An 18,646-nucleotide genomic window follows, 5' to 3' on the forward strand; every position below is an offset into this window, starting at 1 on the left:
AGTTTTAAAAAAATTATTTAACTAGTTATTAGAGGCAAGATGATTTGTTTTTATAGGATCTATTTATTATTATTATATTGATCGGGAATAAATAAATCATAAAATAATTGAAGTACCCTTAAAAGAAAAAATAATATTTTAATCTTTTATTGTTGTTAATTTTTTAATTATATTATTAAATTAATCAAGATTATTGTATCGAATCGATAACCCAAGTTTCAAGTTTTTCTTGCTTATTTAAAAAATGCTATCATTACTTGGATATTTTTTTATATTAAAAAAAATTAATTCAATCCAAAACATTATCTAGTTCCTTCTAATTCTAATTTTGGATCATTAGTCATTAGTGTGTGTGTGTGTGTGGAGACACACATTTAATGAGTTGAGTGGAGTTGATATGATTTTTTTTTTTGGGTTTTTAATTAGCCAATCGCCAAGAAACAAAAGCTGGAAAAACAGCTAAGATAAGTCTACAAAAACCATATTTTGAAATTGTTGAGGAACGTCTATTAGACAGATGTGATCTCCTTTATTAGCATCTTATTGTAATTATATTATTATTATTAACAAACACTAAGTTGTGTGTCAAAAACAATGTAGTATTTTTAATGTTGATTATTTCATAAATCACTATGAATTAGAATAATGATTTTTTAAAAATAATTTGATCATCGAATTTCTTTTTTTACACAATTGAGCTTTTTTTATTCCAAATTAGCACCCAATTACGTAATTTTTTGGAAGAAGGGATCGGATTGAAAGTCAGAGGACCAAAGTTAAAATGGTGGGGTAAAATAGGTGGTGACTTTAAATTTCATTAAAAAAGTTTATTTTAGTCTCTCATCTTTTTCAGTTTATAGATGGTTGGTTCTTTTAGTTTTCAGAAATTCAATTTTGATATCAAAGTTCATTTCTTTTATTTTTCAAAAAAAAATTTTATGAGAGAAGAGAAAGAGAGAGGACTACTAGATTTCAATGTAGAGAGAGTAAATCATCGTTTACACTTATTTTGACTACCAAAATGGTTGAAATTGGTGTCAATGAATTCCATTCAATGAGAAGAGTCTTATATTGATTTTTTTTAATCCTTGATATTGCCTAAAAATAAATTTAAGTTGAGAATGAGAAAATTTATTCAATGAGAAGAGTCCAAGCGTGTGGGCTTAAGCTATTCCATATCAATGTCAAACACATTGGGCTCTTTTTTATATACAAATTTATGAAATAAAAAATTAACTTGGTTGATTTGATGATCCGGATTGCAAGTTCAATGAATTGAGCCATAATATTCAGTCTATTGTTCTTTTAGTTTAATGTTTTTTTGTCACTCAATTTAAAAAAAACACTCTTAGTTATCGATGATCTATTTTTTATTTAAATTAAAATTAAGAAAAAAAGTAGTTTCACCCTTTATTATCAAGGATTTGCTTTTGCTATCTCAGTCTCACACGCCTGTCATGGTTTTTTTTTTTAAAAAAAATATTTTATACAAAACAAATCACATGCGCTTTATTGTCATATAAGTCTATTAAATGAAAAATAATCCATGGAATAAAATATTTATTGAATCAGATGACTTGCATGACTTGTATCAAGAGTTTGGTTGGTTGATTAAAGTTCGCTTGTTTTTTAAAAAGAAATTGATTTTTTTTTCAATTTTATCCTTCAATATTGAATTAAATCGAGAATCGACTTCCTGTTTTTTTTTAAGATTATCCCCGCAACTTTTACATGTTGACGCAGAATAACCTAAGTTGATCTAATGTGTTTCCTTCTTAATGTTAGATAAAAATGTCATCTCATATACAACTGCTTTTAAATTCATGATTAAAATCTTTTTTTTTTAAGAAAAACAAACGTTAGCAATGCCTAGATTTTTTCTTGTTTGAATTTTTTTTCACTTCAACCAGTAGCATAATATAGGCCAATGGGTTAGTAAAAATACTAAGTCTTAATGTGTTTTTCTTATTCAATGTACATTTTGCACTCTTTCACAAAACACCTTGGATTATAATAGATAGTGTGGGCTAGTAAAAAAACTAAGTCTTGATGTGTTTTTCTTATTCAATGTATATTTTGCACTCTTTCACAAAACACCTTGGATTAGAATAGTCAGGTTTTTTAAAAAAATTTAATCAAGTTCTCGAACTTTGTTTTTGCATAATTGAACCCTTTTGAGCCCAAATTAGTGTTCAATTGTTTGTTTTTTTTTTTTGAAGAAATGGTTGAATTGAAAGACCATGGATCAAAGTAAAAAAAAAACAAGGAAAATAGGTGGCAACTTTGAATTTCATGCAAAAAGTTCATTTTAGTCCCTTTTTCTTTTTTAAATGATATGTAACAATCATTTTAGTTGTTAGAAACTCAATTTTAAGGTAGAACTTTATTTTTTTCATTTTTCAATCCCTAATTTGTTTGAGGAGAGAGAAAAAGAGTTGTTGAATTCTAATATAGAAAAAGAGAGTCATCGTTGACACCTATTCTGACCATTAAAATAGTTGAGATTGGTGTTAACAAGTTCTATTTGGTGATGAAAGTCTTATAGTAGTTGTTTTGAGTTTTAATATTACCTAAAAAACATATCTAAGTCGAGGCTGAGAAATTTTATTCGATTACATTTATTGATTTGAACCATTTTTTTAGGTTTATTAGGTTGATAAGTTGGTTTGTAGATGTTCTAAGAGTGTTTGTAGGTTATTCTTAAGATAAAAGAGGTTGAAAATAAGTTTTTTTGGTAAAAAAAAACCCCAAACCTTAATTTTTTGGTCACCACAGTAGTGATCGTAATCTGAGCTAGTTGATGACATGTCATTTGTCATATGGGGTGACATGTCTTCGACTTATTTTTAAAGAAAAAATAATGGTGGATAATAAGTTATCTACCCTTTTAAATGAGTAAAAAAGGCCGATGCACGCGGGCCTAGACTCTTCTTTTCAAAGGTTGGTGGGCCATAGGTCAGCGTGTTTGGGCTTTTTTTTTGCTCCTTTTGTTTTTGTTTTAATTTTATATTTAAGTTAAATATAGATTTATAAAAAATAAATTATTAAACCTGATTGAGTCCATAACATGGATTGAAGGTTTGACAGGCTAAGCTATAACATCAAAATTATTATTATTTTTCTTTTTTTTGTTTAATGTATTTTTTGTCCCTTATTAAAAAAATACAATTTTACCCTTTGTTATTGATGATTTATTTATTTTATTTACCTTTAAACTAAAAAAATATAATTTCACCATTTGTTATCAATGATTCATTTTTGTTATCGTAGTCATACATGCTTATCATGTTTTTTTCCCCTTTTTTTGAAACATATTTCATACAAAAAGACCTTTATGTGCTTCATTGTCATATAAATATATTAAATAAAAAAATTCTGGGATAAAAAATTTATTAAATCTGATGACTTGTATAATGAATTTAATTGGTTTTTTAAGTTAATAATTAAAATCTATTTTTAAAAAAGATACAGTAGCGCACTCGAAAGTACTAGTTAACTAACTATACCCTATTTAAATACCAAATATTTTTAATATTCAAGACAAGTTTACTTATTCAACAAGTATAGTTTCATTTTTGGGTATTTTTCTAAATTAACAATTTTTTTGTTGAGAAAATAGCATCAAAATTTTTTATTTTGGAAATAACATAACCTGAAAAAAATCACAGTTCTCACCTGCTATATTAAAAAAAAACCATATATAGAAAATGCTTGTGCAATTTTTTTAAATCTAATTCATTGTGAGTTTGTCAAATTTATTTTAAAAATATGCTAATTCTAAAAAAAAAATCTTCATTTTTATGATGCAGAAAGTAAAAAAGAAACAAAAACCGGCCAAATCCCAAAAAATGTCCTCTCAAAATTGATGACATGGCAAGATTCAATTGGATTAGTGACAAAATAATCCAACACAATACCCCATGTTTCCGTACAATAATAGGCTTGTATAAATCTTAGCCACCGTTTTAGGATGTAACCAGCCAGCCTCAGCCATTCCTTCCTGCGCCATTTTCTAGAGGATATATCCATCCATTGTTGTTACGGGTCTTTTTCATTTTCTTTATACCTTTTTTGCGTGTATTTTTTAGGATACAAAAAGCCAAAGCAGTTTGTTAGTCTCGTTTTATTTTGATTCTGCTTTGCATGGCACTGTCAGTCCTCCCCTGCTTTGCTAGCTAGCTAGCTACCTACCTACCTACCTACCTTTACCTCAGGTATCACCATTTTCTATCTACATGCTTTTCCTGTCGTAAAATCCATGTTGGTTTTAATCCCCAGATGCGTCTTCTTCTTTTTATCATTCCTAGCTATAAGGTCATACATGAGAAAGAAAGAAAAAAAAACCCATTATTTTTATATATGTGTGTGTGTTGTTGTTTTGATTTTTTTTGGTTGTGTTGTTGAAGTGAAGGTGGTCACTGCTGATTGTGGAAGCTGATCAATCAACATGGCTTCTCCTTTTGAAGGCTGGGATGATCAACAGATGTTAGTACTAATTTACGCTACTTATTTTCTTCTTTTTTAGAGTGTAGTGTACTCTTTATTTGATGTTTTGGGTTGTTATAGGCTTGACCAGTACTTGTATGATTACTTCATCAAAAGGAAGTTGCATAAAACTGCTGCAATTTTCAGGGAACAAGCCAATGTTGCTGCAAAACCTGTTGGTATGTGTGTCCTGTTCTTTCTCGCTTACTCACTCTTCTTTTACTGTCTTTCTTCCTTCTTTTTTTCTTTTTGGGCGTTCTTAACTTTTTTGCTTGTTGGGATATTTTAATCTGCTTGTTTGTTGATGAATGTCTTGTTATAACACGTTAAGTGCTAGTAATTGATATGCACTTTTGATTTTGATTATATTTTTTCAACTTTTATTGTTGTTTTTTGTTTCTTTAAAAAGGTTAAAGAAAAGGGATGTGTTTATTTATTGATTGTGCCCAGCTTGTAGGATATTGGAATCGATTGCTTTAATTTTTACTTAGTAATTAAGATGAATTAATGTTTTGTTTCTTGTTTTCAGAAATCAACGATTCAGCCCAAGGGTTTCTGTATGATTGGTGGACAATGTTCTATGATGTATATGTCTATAGGCAAAGTAGAAAGGGTCAGAATGTCAAAGGAAAAGCCCCTGTTAATGTAATGGTTTGTTGAATGATAACTTTTTCAGACCCTGCCTTTTTCATTTTAAGATGTGTTGTAGTTTGTGGGTAATACGCAGATGCCAGAGTGGAGTGGAGCGGAATGATGATATTTGTTTCTTTGGAATTTATTTTTTGTTTTGTTGCTGGGAACGATTAATAGGTTGGGGGTGGTGTGCGGGAGCAACATCCTTGCGGTACAATAAAGGAGTATTAATATTTCTTGAACGGTTAGGATTTTTAGGATGGTTTAGAGTCTATTATAAATAGATATCATATAATTTTATTTTAATATAATAAAAATGAAAGCTCTTCGTTCCGGTAAATGTAGAGACATTACGATAATTTTATATTCTTTCTAGTTTCTTTTCTATTACAATATTCATCTGCAGTTTTTTTTTACAACAAGATGGTTTAAGACATTCGTTTTGTTTTCTTTTCAGGATGAACAAATGTCACAGAATGAGAAAAGAAATGCGTATCAAATTGCGCCACAGTTAGCTATAAATCAGCTGAGGCATGGACAATTCCCTTCTGGTAGTGACTTTGATATGATGTTGCGGCAACCAGGTGCCTCTTTGATTGCTACAAGAATGTTTGAGGAACAGTTTCATCCTGTTAGAAATTATGATCCACAATTACAGGCATTTGATGTTAATAAATTGAATCTGTCAAATTCGGCTTCAGCGATCTCAAGGTATTTTTTCACGTTAATACTATGCTTCACTTAATTGGTTTCGGCTTCCTTCCATGGTTCCACTTCTTGTGCCTAAGAACAGCTCGACTTTTGGGTGTAAGGGAACAGTTTATAATGAAATTGCTTGACTGTGGAATGGAGTGTTGTGAATCATGCTATCAGATTTATGTTGTCACTCTGTTTCTAATTTCGTAAACCCTTAAGAGAAATGCATGATAGATCACTATAATTTGAAATTGTATTATAGTAGAGGGTGAATTGCACTTCTTTTTCTTTTTTAACTTTCTTTCATGTATTTCAGCTATTTGCCGCTGCAAGCTCAACAATTTCTGAGGGTATGGTCTAACTTGTAAGTTCCTAATATGAATATATATGGATAAAAGTGTAAATGAAATATAGACACTTCTCTCATGGGCAGGACAATAGAGATGGCATCAGTATTGGCGGAGCTAGTCCTTTAAGAATTAACCCGTACGGTGCACAAACAGGTAGATTCCCAATAACTAGATTACCTTGTGCAGATATTTTGTTCTCTGGAAAATCCAGGAGGTCACCTCATGTTTTAGTTTTGATATAGCTAAGAATGGATGAGTTATTACAGTTACCTTCTGTTTGTATAATTTCTTTGACAATGAAGCATTTCATTTTCAACCATAAAGGAGGAAAAATACCTCATAGTTTCTACTGTACAAATATTGCTTGTTTGATTATCTTGACATATCTAATGATCTCATGGTTCAATTAGTTACAAATGATACAGGAATAGAGTTCAATTAAATCACCAGAGTTGCACATTTTGAGTTTTGGTTTCGTATGTAAGGACATGGCTAGAAGAGATAGTTCTACGAGCTTAAAAATGACAACCATAATATTCACTGGCATGGTAATTTTCTACTTGACATGTAATTCCTAACTTTTACATTTGCAGGGATGGGTGACGGATGGCTTTCACCTAATCATCTGCAGACGTTTCCTTTATTGACGCAGCAACATCAATCAAGTCTACTGGTTCAAGCTTTGTCTCATACATCTAAAAACCTGAAATTTTCTTCTCCTAGTAGCCCTACCAATTTTCAAGGTCAAAGTCTGATCCTTCCAAAGAGTGATTTGAATATTGAAGATGCACAGGTTAGTGAAAATAATAGGGTTCATCTGGTTTGTTCCTTTAAATAGTAAAGGCATCATGCCTATAGTGCAACTTTTTTGTGTTATTTATCTTTATATGTGAACTACTTTGGATCTTTCATGTTAAGATTTCGCATTCCATCTAATGTTGGTCTACAAGACTACAACACAAGCTTCTATGTTACAACAAAAGCTTCCAGATGTATATTGTTATATATAAAATGTTGCAGTGTATAATTTATATAACTAGGGGTAGAAACCATTCGTATGTATGAATGAATAAATACTCATAATGAGATGACAATGAATTATTCACAGCACCTTACAAAGTCATCATGGACAAATTGTACGGAGTAGGATAGAACTACTAGTTATGGTAAAGCTAGTGAGTTCAATTTGATTGACAAGATGACTCAAAATTGTCTTGTTGACATAGATGGGCAACATAAAGGGCACAAAAAATCAACTGAGACTAATTATATGTCTCCTTACCTAGTGTTCATGATTAAAAAAATTGAAGACAGATAAGATACGCTGAAACTTTCACAATAACAGCTTAGAAGCATCCTCTCTACTACGTGAATTTCTTTATTTTTTAGACCAAATGTGACCTTTTTTTATACAGGAAGAAATTGTTATGAATAAACTTCCTTTTGTTCGAAATGGATAGCAGAAGCTCTGTATAAATATGTAACAGTGTTGTGTGCGAGGAAAAAAGGTCATGGAGTAAACTGGTTTAGGTTTTGATGGAACAAAATGCCCAATTACAGTTCATGTTACTGAAACTTGGTCTCGAATTTTTATTAGAAGAGGTGATTTTGTAGATGACCACAAACATTAACTAGGACCTTTTGATTGGCCCTGAGTAAATGTTCATGGATAAAAGATTTGGACTGGGAGGATATTTATCGAAGTTTCATACTTTTCTCCCATTCTGATATTTATCTGCGATTGAGCTAGATGAGGATCCAAATGAAACAAACTCAGGAGAAGCAAAACCAACTTGCTCAGTGTTTAGAGCAGCAGTTGACGGAGGTAATAATTCCCATTAAGCCATTCATATTCTTAGGCAACTAGATATTAATTCTACGTTAACTTTTAGTGAAGGCACGGTTCTTTTTATCAATACCTTTTTTTTTTTTCCTTTATGTTAAACTTCTAACATTTCCAGCTTTGTATCAGAATGACAGAAAGAGAGAGAGATTATCATATTCAAGAGCTGAAGACCAAACTTCGGTACGTCATACACCTTAGAAACAGATGCAGTGACCTTTTCCATTGGATCTCTTCTATCATGGAAATGATTTCAGGGTTTGATAGAGAGATAATATCATGTTTATTTGTGCCAGCATGAAATCTTTGTTCCGATTATAACTTTCTTTATGGAATGGGTATTCACAGGATTTTGCCAATGCTGAGGAAGATAAACCTGCGAATGAAAATGTAATTGAATCCTTTTTATCCACTGATGATGACCATGGTGATGGTATAGGAACTCCTTTAAGTACTTTAAAGCGACGTTCTACAGCTTGCAGTGAAAATGATCATAAAGGTATATCTCTTGGCAGATGAACCTCGTAAGTGATGTCCATCAGATTGTACTTCTGCCCCAAGTTAATCTTTTCGTAGAAAACGTAGATAATGTATGGAGAGTAAAATCCTATACATGTAGCCATAACTGTGAGCTATTTGTTGTTGATTTTACCTTTATGCATTGGCTAAATTAAACTCTTCAGCAACAAAGATTCGTTGTTCCTTCCCATTAATTTCATAATGCAATTATCTAATGAAAATATTGTTAAAGCTCAAATGTTTTGTAGCTTCATTCATGTATTAAGTTCCCTGAAGAAAGTAATATGAAGAAAGTTGAATTTAAAATAAATATAGTAAGTGATAAATTAGACCCTGTGTTTTCAGAAATATAATAACTTAGTCCTTCTGGTTTAGAAACCATAACTTATTCCCTTGACTGTCTATGACCATTAATTCTTTAAAAACTTCATTAGTATTTTTTAGAAAATGACCAAACTACTCCTAGGTTTCTTTAATTAATATATAGTCAAAAGGGTTTTTTAAGAAGAAAAATAACTGAATTGGTGACAGCTCTGCACTTTATTAATGGACGGAGGTGCTAAGTTATAAATGAAATTAAGAACTTATTGTGATATTGGATTTTTTAAACCGAAGGGACTAACTAATTGTTGTGCTAAAGGGACTAAACAATAATTTACTCAAAATAAACAAGGTTGAATAGGAAAAACATCGCTTTGGAGCTTGATTTTATCATTATTTAATTTGTGCCTCCAAGTGTTGGTCTGAATTTCATAAGAACCTCTAGCTTTTTTGAAATTTAAATTCGAAGTTCATGAACTTGCACATAATCTCTGGATGTGAAAAGTGGAGCTAACCATGGAATTTGTCATTTCCTTACATTTACTAGTACATAAAGTGGTTACACAGACATTCTCATTCTATTGAAAGTTGAGCTGGCAGTTGTAGTCTTGTAGAAATGTCCAATATATGGAAGCTGCGACTGTTTCAGTAATGATTACTTGGTAAGTAAATGACTATGTTCCAATACATTTGGCTTCAAATTGTAGGCTTCACTTTTGAAGAGATTGGTTGCCTCAGCTCAAGCAAAAGCAAGGTGTTGTGCTGCCATTTTTCATCTGATGGGAAGATGCTAGCTAGTTCTGGACACGAGAAGAAGGTAGTTGGAAGTTATCAATCTTTGAAGTTAGTGTTTAGATTTCTCTTACATCGACATCGTTTCAACTTTCAATAAATTTTGAGTTTTCCCATTTTCTATTGGCAGGTTTCCATTTGGAATATGGAAGACTTTCAAGCCAGTAATTCTTCCGAAGAACATTCTCATCTAGTTACAGATGTTCGGTTTAGACCAAGTTCAAGCATATTAGCCACTGCTTCATTTGATAAAACTGTGCGAATATGGGATGCAGCCAAAGTATGGAATACTTACCGCCACTTTCCTTGGATACTGTTCGTCTACTTGCTAACTTAAATTAATACCTTTTGGTTTCTCCTTAGAAAATCAGTACCTTCTCAAATTTTATGAGCAACAAGATATACTGTCACTTCTAATCCCACTTTTCTTGTTTATTTTCCTCGTTCCTTTTTTCCTGTCCTAGCAGACATTTTATCTTCCTTTTGGTTTATTGATGCCAACACCCTGAAATTCAATATAAAACACTCACCATTGCTATTCTTGTCCAGCATACTCGTACCATTGTTGGAAAATTCGCAAATTGATTGAATTTCTTCATGTTAAAATTTAAAAGATTTAAGCCACATTTATATACTCTACTGTATCTAAGTTGATGTTCCTACAGAGAACATATTTATTGTGTTCACTAATTGATATGTGATCTTGCTTTATCATGTTTGTTGTCCAAGAGATTGGCAATCTATACAGAAGAAAAAGTAGAAAATAGAAATAAGATTTCACAACAGGTCTTTTTTCTGGAAAGGAGGCTTGACGCTAGTTTTGAAGTGATTAGACCTGAAACTATGGAATTTCCCTCTTCATATAATTCTACTAAACTCACTCCATCTTAATTTCTAGAGAAAAAGATCCCAAGTGAAACTTGACTTATCTGTTATGCATTTCTGTTATTAAAAACCAAATCAATAGGTAAAGAGGAAATGGAGATTGAGATATTAGAAAAAATTTTGCTTCACTCCATTCAACAAAATCATTCAGTACTATCTAGCTATATTTCTTTTACTTCTCATGAGTAAAGTTGGTACTCTTACTTGGAACTGGACAAGGTGTCTGGTTGCTCTGTTTCTAAACCCACCATGACCAATCTTCTTAACTGTTTCAGACTCATGAGTATCTTGCTTAAATACTTACAGTTTGATTCACTCTTGGTATTAATTTGTGACTAATAAAGCTTTTGTAACTTGAATAACATGTTGTTTCATGAATACTGATATCCTCTTTCATGTGCAATGCAGCCAAGCATATCACTGTTCAAGCTACTTGGTCACGCTGAACAAGTGATGTCATTAGACTTTCACCCTAGAAAGGTAGATCTTCTTTGCTCATGTGATGGTAATGATGAGATCCGTTTATGGAATGTCAACAAGCGTACATGCATGCGTGTCTCTAAGGTCTGATCTTGATCCTGACACTCAATAGCATTTAGTAGTATCCATCTAGCAGTACAATATACTAGTATTTGAGATGACTTGTTTTTGGGTTTAATATTTATTTTCATTCAAGTGCTCAGAGTAAAATATGAATTTTTTTAATGACTACTAACTGTTTGCATAAATAACTTTTGTAGTATCGTTGTGTACTGGATGCTGTAACTAAGTATCCTATTGGCAGATGTGTTTTTGGCCTTGTACTCAACATAAAGAATTGTGTGACGTTCAGTGCAGTATTAGATGTCAGGTTTTATGTGATTATATAGCATGCCACTAGATTTGCATATATAATCAGGTTGTCAGTATGAAGTTCCATTACTGAAAGAGAACACCAGTGCATACACTATAAATGAATTGCACTGTCACAGCTCATTTAGTCAGCAAGCAGGTTTCATGATAATATATCCTGCAAAATTCCTTGATTCAAAACAACTATGTTGTAAAGTGTAATCTTTTGATGCAAAGAATATGTTTGGTTGTCAAGGTTCTGCTGAAATTTTGTCAAGCCTAACCTTCCTCTCTTCCCTATTACCGCAGGGAGCTACAAGACAGGTCAGATTCCAGCCAACTATTGGCAAATTAATGGCTACATCCACAGGAAACAGTATCAATGTAATTGATGTTGAGGTTGGCAACCTCGTGTGGAACTTGAAGGTAATATTTAAACGTTCAAGTACTTAAGTAGGATGCTAATCATATCTGCACCACGTCTGAGAACCAATTCCTGATTTTATTTTTTTGTCTGGAAAGGGACATTCCAAAGAAGTCCTTTCTATTTGCTGGGATACAAGTGGAAAGTATATTGCATCTGTCAGTGAGGACAGTGCGCGAGTGTGGTCACTGGTTGGTGGAAATTGCTTAGGAAAATTGCATTCAAATGGCAACAAGTTCCAATCATGTGCATTTCATCCTGGATATTCAATGCTTCTGATCATTGGTGGATACCAGGTAAGCAACTTTTCCAAGAATACTGCTAGTAATCTGGAGTGAGGTGGCAGTTAGACCCTATCCCTTCTTTGTCCGAGAGGTTGCATTTTGCACTTCAGAGGGATAGGCTTGCTGTTGCTGCCTATCTTCCATATATTCAATGCGAAATATATAAATGATTTAAATATAGATTTCTTGACTCAACAGCTATGAAATAAACCACATAAAGGAATCATTTTTACTTGGATCTGAATTTGCACTTCATTGAGGGTGTTCTTTCCGTATTATAGTTTTCTATACAAAAAATTGTCTTCAAAATACTAAAATTGAGGTTATTCTTTTTTAGGTTTATTTTTACATGCACAGCATTAAGTTTCTCTTTGGAATGTTCACTTGGCAATGAAAATATTTTTCTCGACTATTTCTGGGTCCTACATTATCATCACCCTGCAAGGCGATCTTTAACCATGTATGATGTTTTAGATCAGGCACATCCAATAACGGACCTGAGCCTCTTATTTAGTACAACCTCGCACAGTTCTACACAGTAGATGCTGTATTTAACAATAATTGAATCTCTCGCGTCTCGGTTTTTTGTTGTGATCTTTTATGTTGCAGGTCCTCTGATGAGATCTAATGGCTTGAGTTTGTTAACAGGTCCTAGAATTTTGGAGTCCAACTGATGGAGGCAAAACATGGTCAATCCCAGCACATGGTGGATTAATTGCGGCGCTTGCAGATTCAGTGGAGAATGAAATGATTGCATCAGCTAGTCATGACCATTGTGTTAAGCTATGGAAATAAGACATTATCGTCATGAATGCCAGCATGTCTCTGCGTGCCCAACTATCCACCTGTGGAGGTTTCTAAATTAGGTTCATCTTCTAAATAGATAGATTCACAGTGCCTTCAACGGTTTTATACAGAGGCATGCATGCATTGATAGCAGAGTCCAATTGTCAAGAGCAAGTACCCTGGCTGAACATAATACCTCCTCCTCTTCTTCTTCTTCTTCTTCGGCCCAAATATTTCGTCAAGTATTCAAACGTAGGTGTCATGGAAAAAATTTCAGTAAATTTTGCTTTTGGTATATTGCAGATACCCCTGCATTATCTTTACCAAGGAAGAATTTGAGCTTTCAATCTACTATACTATCAGTCTTCTGCTGGTAGTCCAACCGAACCTTACCTGTAATAAGTTTGATGATTGATAGTCTTACATTTTTGAGGGTATCAAACTGATCGGAATTCCCAGCTGTGATATTGGGTGCAGTTTTATGTCGTTTTCCTTGAACGGTAATACAGTTGCTGAAGAATTGTCATTTTATAACGTATGAAGGACCGTTTCCTTGATTCTTGGAACAGCACCGCAAAAGCAGAAATACATAATCATGGCAGTCCTAATCTAAACTCACCATCAATCATTTTAGAAGGCATACGTATTTGTTGTAGCCCCTCCTCCACAGTTTCAATGCCCAACGTTTTATCCACAAGTATTTCTTGCATGACAGGATTTTTATATCAATGAGAATCTGATCGTTGCAAAACCTGGAGAAGCCATAGAGGTAGAATGCTAAAACAGCTATTAACCAGTTGTAGAGTTTCCAATTACGATCTGCCAGATAGTCAAGGAAAGACGAACAAAATATCATTCAGGACAATTAAAAAACACACTTTGGCATGAAACATGAAAGACAAATGACTTAATCTTGTTCTTGTTTCTGCTATAACTACAAATACCTTGTACATAATGTACATAGGAGGAACAAAAATAAAGTTTGTTCAGGGGAAAAAAATCTTCAAAGCTCATTCAGAACACATCATTTCCACAGTTCTTCCATTGGGATCCCACGTTCACGAGCAACTTCACTGAACTGCCTCATTTTTTGCACTGCAACAACTGTGGCTCTGGCATTATTGAGGGCGTTCTTACTTCGAAGTTGTTTTCCCAATGCATTCTCAACACCTGCCATTTCAAGAACAATTCTCACAGCACCTCCAGCAATCACTCCAGTACCAGGTGAAGCAGGTCTGAGCATCACCTTCGCTGCCCCAAAATCTCCCTCAGATCTGCCATTCAGTTGTTAAAAATGCTTTGTTACTGAATAAGCTAATATTTGAAATTGTTTGATCCATTAAATCAAAACCCAAATGAGTAAAATGCAAGACATGCTCCAGTGAGCAGGGTAAAACAGGAGTATTCTTGTGAATTATGCATCCATCATGTTCCAATATCTTTATCATTCTCAAATAGGCACCAAAAAGGCTCTGGACATGCTCCAGTCTCATAGTAAATGAAAATTTATTTTCTTAGCAATCATACCCTATAACCAAGTGCATAAATGTCAGCAACTTCTTCTACTGGTGTAAATCATGTATCTTGTAAAGTTCAAAGTGACAGTTGCAGCTCTCAACACACATGCCCACAAAAACAAAAGTTCATTGTAGAAGAGAAAATAGAAAGCAATGCAGATGCATATCCAACCTATCTTCAGAGTTATAACTTGAAATATATGAGCCAATTGACTTGAGATGATATACCACATTCTTTTTCACCTCCTAGGCAAATACATCCTATTTCATAGGCGTATAACTTGAAACTATAGAGCCAATCGACTCCAGAAATTAGATTCACGTTTCACCTCCTAGGCAACAGGGTTCTACAGCAAGATTCTGTTCAGAATACTCCCATAAACTGCAGTTTTATTTAAGAATAACAAGAAGACTTAACTGAATAGCTTCTATCTCAAATTTTGCAAACTAACCATCTCCAAAACACCCTAAAATAGCTTCATATTCTCAACGAAACCAAACAACTTTCCTATACAAAAATTTAGATTTCGCAATCAATCAGACCCTAAAATCCTTAGCACCTACATATCCAAAACTCACTTAAAACCAAATATTCAAGAAAAATTTACCGTGAAGCATAGCCATCACACTTAAACAAAAATGCGAACAGAACCAAATGCAACCATCACCATATTAGCCCAGATTACAAAATCGACATTCACACTAATCAATAGAACCACATAAAAATACCAATTTCGACAAAAAAAATTAAAACTTTCAAGAAAAGAGACTTACCTATGAGGAAAAGTCAAGTACTTTGTCATAGGCACAGTAATGATATTTCTTCTAGCATTAAGAGCTGATTTCTGGACAGCAACAATAACTTCCTTAGCTTTTCCAACTCCAACCCCAACTCGACCTTGTTTATCTCCAACAATAACAACAGCTCTAAAATGCAACTGTTTCCCTCCTTTAACAACCTTAGTTACTCTCCGAACTTGAACAACTCTCTCGTCAAACCCATCTTTAATTTTCTCCTTCTTTACTCTTGAGCCCCACCCACTAGTTTTTTTAACCTTAGAATCCATTACATAAATATCCTTGCCTAAAACACTAACTCCACTATATGCAGGACCATAAAGTTCCTCGTAAGCTGCAGCAATTTCTTCTTCAGTTTCGATTGGACCTTCATCAAAGGATGGTGGAGGAATGTAGTCTTCGGGTGGAGTTGGTGGGTCATAAACAAATTCTTCTTCTGGATTAAGATTGTCAAAGAAGGAAGTGTCAATGTCACTCGAATTGGCTTTCGTAATTATCGTTATGATTTTGGGGTGATAAGAAAGGGGGGAGAGAAACGAGGATTTGGGTGAGATGGATAGGGATAAAGGGTGGAGTTTGGAGGTGGGCTTGATGAAGGAAAGGCGGGGTGTGGTGGTGGAGTGGAGGGAGAGGGAGGAGAGAGTTACAGTGGTGATGGCCATTGATGCGTGTACGTGGAGGATCAAGTGAGAAATCAGGGCTTATCCCAAAAGGAGGGGATAAAGGGCAAAAACAAGAGAATTATTTTGAGGACAAAATATAACTCAGTCCCTAATTTATACCTGTAGTTTCAATGAAGTAAATTAGTTCTATTTCCTTTTATTTTGTTTTACTTTATTCTATAGGTTTTTTCTTTTGAAAAAAAACCAATTTTAAAAACACACCTGATGTATTCAAAATAATAAATATTTTTAAATATTAGACTTTAAAATTGAAATTTAGAAAGTTAAAAGGAGAGAGTAAATTTTCTTGAGCTCCAAACCAACATCTGGAATTGATGATACCGGAAAGAAAAAATGCAACCTTGGCAGCACCTCCAAAATGGGCATAGGCTGCTGCCTGGCAGCAGCCCACACCAGAGCTGCCTTGGCCAGCCTGCACCGATACCACCTCGGGCAGTCCAGATTGAGGCTGCCTGTGTGAAGCTGACTCCCGAAATCATTTTTGTATAAATTTTCAGCTCATCCATGAATTATTTATTTTAAGCTCATTAATTTACTGTTTCAGTGAATAGTATAAGTCCAGTTTGTCCATGAATAGTGCCATGGCATAAGGCTGATGACAGCCCACCCTTGTGGCTGCTTTGGACAGCCCACGTCGAGGCTGCTTTGGCAGGCTAGCTCTTTCATGATTATTTTTCGTATGATTTTTAAAACATTCTTTTTACACGGTGCGTCATTTTTTATCACTCTCCTATTTCACCATCCAGACATAAAACACCACCCTGATGGTCGAAAGGGTAGCCGGGCTACGCCACCCAGTCGAAAGAGTAAGCTACACTGCTCTACCAGCCACTCTCGTGGAACAATTCTTTAAAAGGGATATAACACTCCTTTCTTCTTCTGTTTTTTTTTTTTTTTTTGGAAAAGGTTAAGTTATATAGATACAAGAAATTACAAGATACAAGAGGTATGTTACAAGTATTACAAATAACTTACAAGGCTAACAAAATAAAAAAAAAAGATAATGTAACTAGACAAGACCACTCAAGTTTTCACGTACAAGTAGAATCTCCATTACACCATTAATATCTAACACTAGCATCTAAAAAAAACACCCAGAAACATATTCATGACTACCTAACATTCTCCAATCTCATTACCACATCTCTCACAACAACATGTGCTGGGGTGTTGGCTGCCATTAAAAAAAAAACTCCCCGCAATATCAACCTCAAATAAAAAGTGGTTCAAACACAAGAAATTCCCAACAAGTTATGTTTTTTTCACCATAATCATGAACATAACACAAAAGAGCGTCATACACTTATGAAAAAAATAGGAAATTGATCTCAAAAGGATACCTTCAAGAATTTATACTGGATGAGATACAATATGATCAAACAAGAAAAAAATTTCATGATACACTACCTCAGATAAAATAAATCTTAGAAATTGTATATTTATCTTCTTTTGAATTATTTTAAAAAAATAATACATATTCATGTCTCCAAACATAAGATATCTCCATAAAATTACCTTGGCAAGATCTCCATTGAATCTCCATTATATCTTCAGATCTCCATGACCATTTGTCTCCAAGTACTGCGACAAATTGTCTCCAAAAGATCATGGATTTTTCTTTATAAAATGTTGATAAAAATCTCTCACAAATTCAAAAAATGATAAATATTTAAAGACATACCTATAAAGGCAATATTTTCGTGCAAGCATGGACATGGATAAAATTTTACACTGCAAGTATTCAATAGTGTCATGACCTAAGGTTGATGGCAGCCTATCCTAAGGCTATCATGAAGGCAGATTGACTCTCTTAAGATTATTTTTTGTATAATTTTTAAAATATTTTTTTATACGGTGTGCTTTTTTTTATTTTTTTATTGTTTTCTTGTTTTACCATCTATAGACAAATCACCATCCTACCAGCTGAAAAGGTAGCAATAGGCTACGTTTCCCTACTAGCCACCCACATCTAAACTTCATCATAATAAGTCTTGATGAAATATTAAAGTGTATCTCGTTCCACGAGAGACTTGTTACTACTCAGCCCTATGTTTTGTGTAAAATTTTTCTCCAATTTTATTAGGTATTTTTTTAAAAGGAAAAAAAAAAATAAAATAAAAATAACAAAGAAATTAGCACTCAACATAATGATATTTTTTTTACCTGTTTGTTTGTTATACAATGTTAATTTCTAAAAGTATCCTATTAATATCTCTAATTTGTATCTTTAACCAATTGACCTCTATTTTGAAGGGTTTTTATAAATATTTTAAAGATAATTGATTTATTCATAAAATTAAAAAGAATCACTTATTATTAATATTTTTAAGACAAAAAATATTTTGAGAATAATATAGCCAAAAAAATTTAAAAGGGCCCAATTAAAAATTCAAAAAGAAAATTTTTATAACCTTATAATTTTGTTACTATCTAAAAAAATAACACCCTATTTTTTGGAAAAAAGAAACTGACCCTGCTAACACTCAACCCCGTACATCCACGCGAAGTCATATTTTCAACAAGATTAGGAATGAAGTCCATCGAGTTCGATTATTTAAGAAAAGAGAAAAAAAAAACTTCATTAAACAATGCTGCATGCAAGTTATGTCAACAAGTTGTTAAGAAAATAAAAGGAAATACTTTTTTTTTTATAACTCGGGGTATCCAGGCCACCACGACTAATCTCCGGGCTCACTGAACACCCTGCAAGCTCAGTGGGCAGGTAAGACACCGTGGGGGTGACATGCATGCACAAAGAGGATCGAATCCTGGTGTAGAGGAAAGAAACAAGTCCCTTCC

The 18,646-nt window shown here is 33.3% G+C and overlaps 2 protein-coding genes across 5 annotated transcripts; one reads left to right on the forward strand and one right to left on the reverse strand.

Moving 5' to 3' along the window:
• Positions 1-3,993: 3,993 nt before the first annotated feature.
• On the forward strand, positions 3,994-13,406 carry LOC7456789 (transcriptional corepressor LEUNIG). Of its 4 annotated transcripts, none has more exons than XM_052452432.1 (17): positions 3,994-4,214; positions 4,407-4,485; positions 4,567-4,664; positions 5,015-5,136; positions 5,576-5,829; positions 6,131-6,164; positions 6,248-6,317; positions 6,758-6,957; positions 7,915-7,989; positions 8,137-8,190; positions 8,356-8,506; positions 9,555-9,664; positions 9,770-9,919; positions 10,933-11,088; positions 11,665-11,781; positions 11,878-12,075; positions 12,712-13,406. In XM_052452432.1, the coding sequence occupies exons 2-17, from the start codon at positions 4,448-4,450 to the stop codon at positions 12,856-12,858; spliced, it is 1,974 nt and encodes a 657-aa protein (XP_052308392.1). In that variant the 5' UTR covers positions 3,994-4,214; positions 4,407-4,447; the 3' UTR covers positions 12,859-13,406. The 4 variants fall into 4 exon arrangements, with proteins under 4 accessions (XP_052308392.1, XP_002305786.4, XP_052308393.1 ...); XM_002305750.4 differs by having other exon boundaries at positions 5,015-5,130; XM_052452433.1 differs by having other exon boundaries at positions 4,412-4,485.
• Positions 13,407-13,636: 230 nt separating this feature from the next.
• On the reverse strand, positions 13,637-15,879 carry LOC7456788 (30S ribosomal protein S5, chloroplastic). The gene is made up of 2 exons (XM_002305093.4): positions 15,141-15,879; positions 13,637-14,123 (listed from the first exon to the last, which is right to left on the reverse strand). The coding sequence occupies exons 1-2, from the start codon at positions 15,824-15,826 to the stop codon at positions 13,874-13,876; spliced, it is 936 nt and encodes a 311-aa protein (XP_002305129.1). The 5' UTR covers positions 15,827-15,879; the 3' UTR covers positions 13,637-13,873.
• Between the last annotated feature and the right edge of the window lie 2,767 nt (positions 15,880-18,646).

This window comes from Populus trichocarpa, chromosome 4 (genome assembly GCF_000002775.5).
Source record: "Populus trichocarpa isolate Nisqually-1 chromosome 4, P.trichocarpa_v4.1, whole genome shotgun sequence".
NCBI classification, from domain to species: Eukaryota; Viridiplantae; Streptophyta; class Magnoliopsida; order Malpighiales; family Salicaceae; genus Populus; species Populus trichocarpa.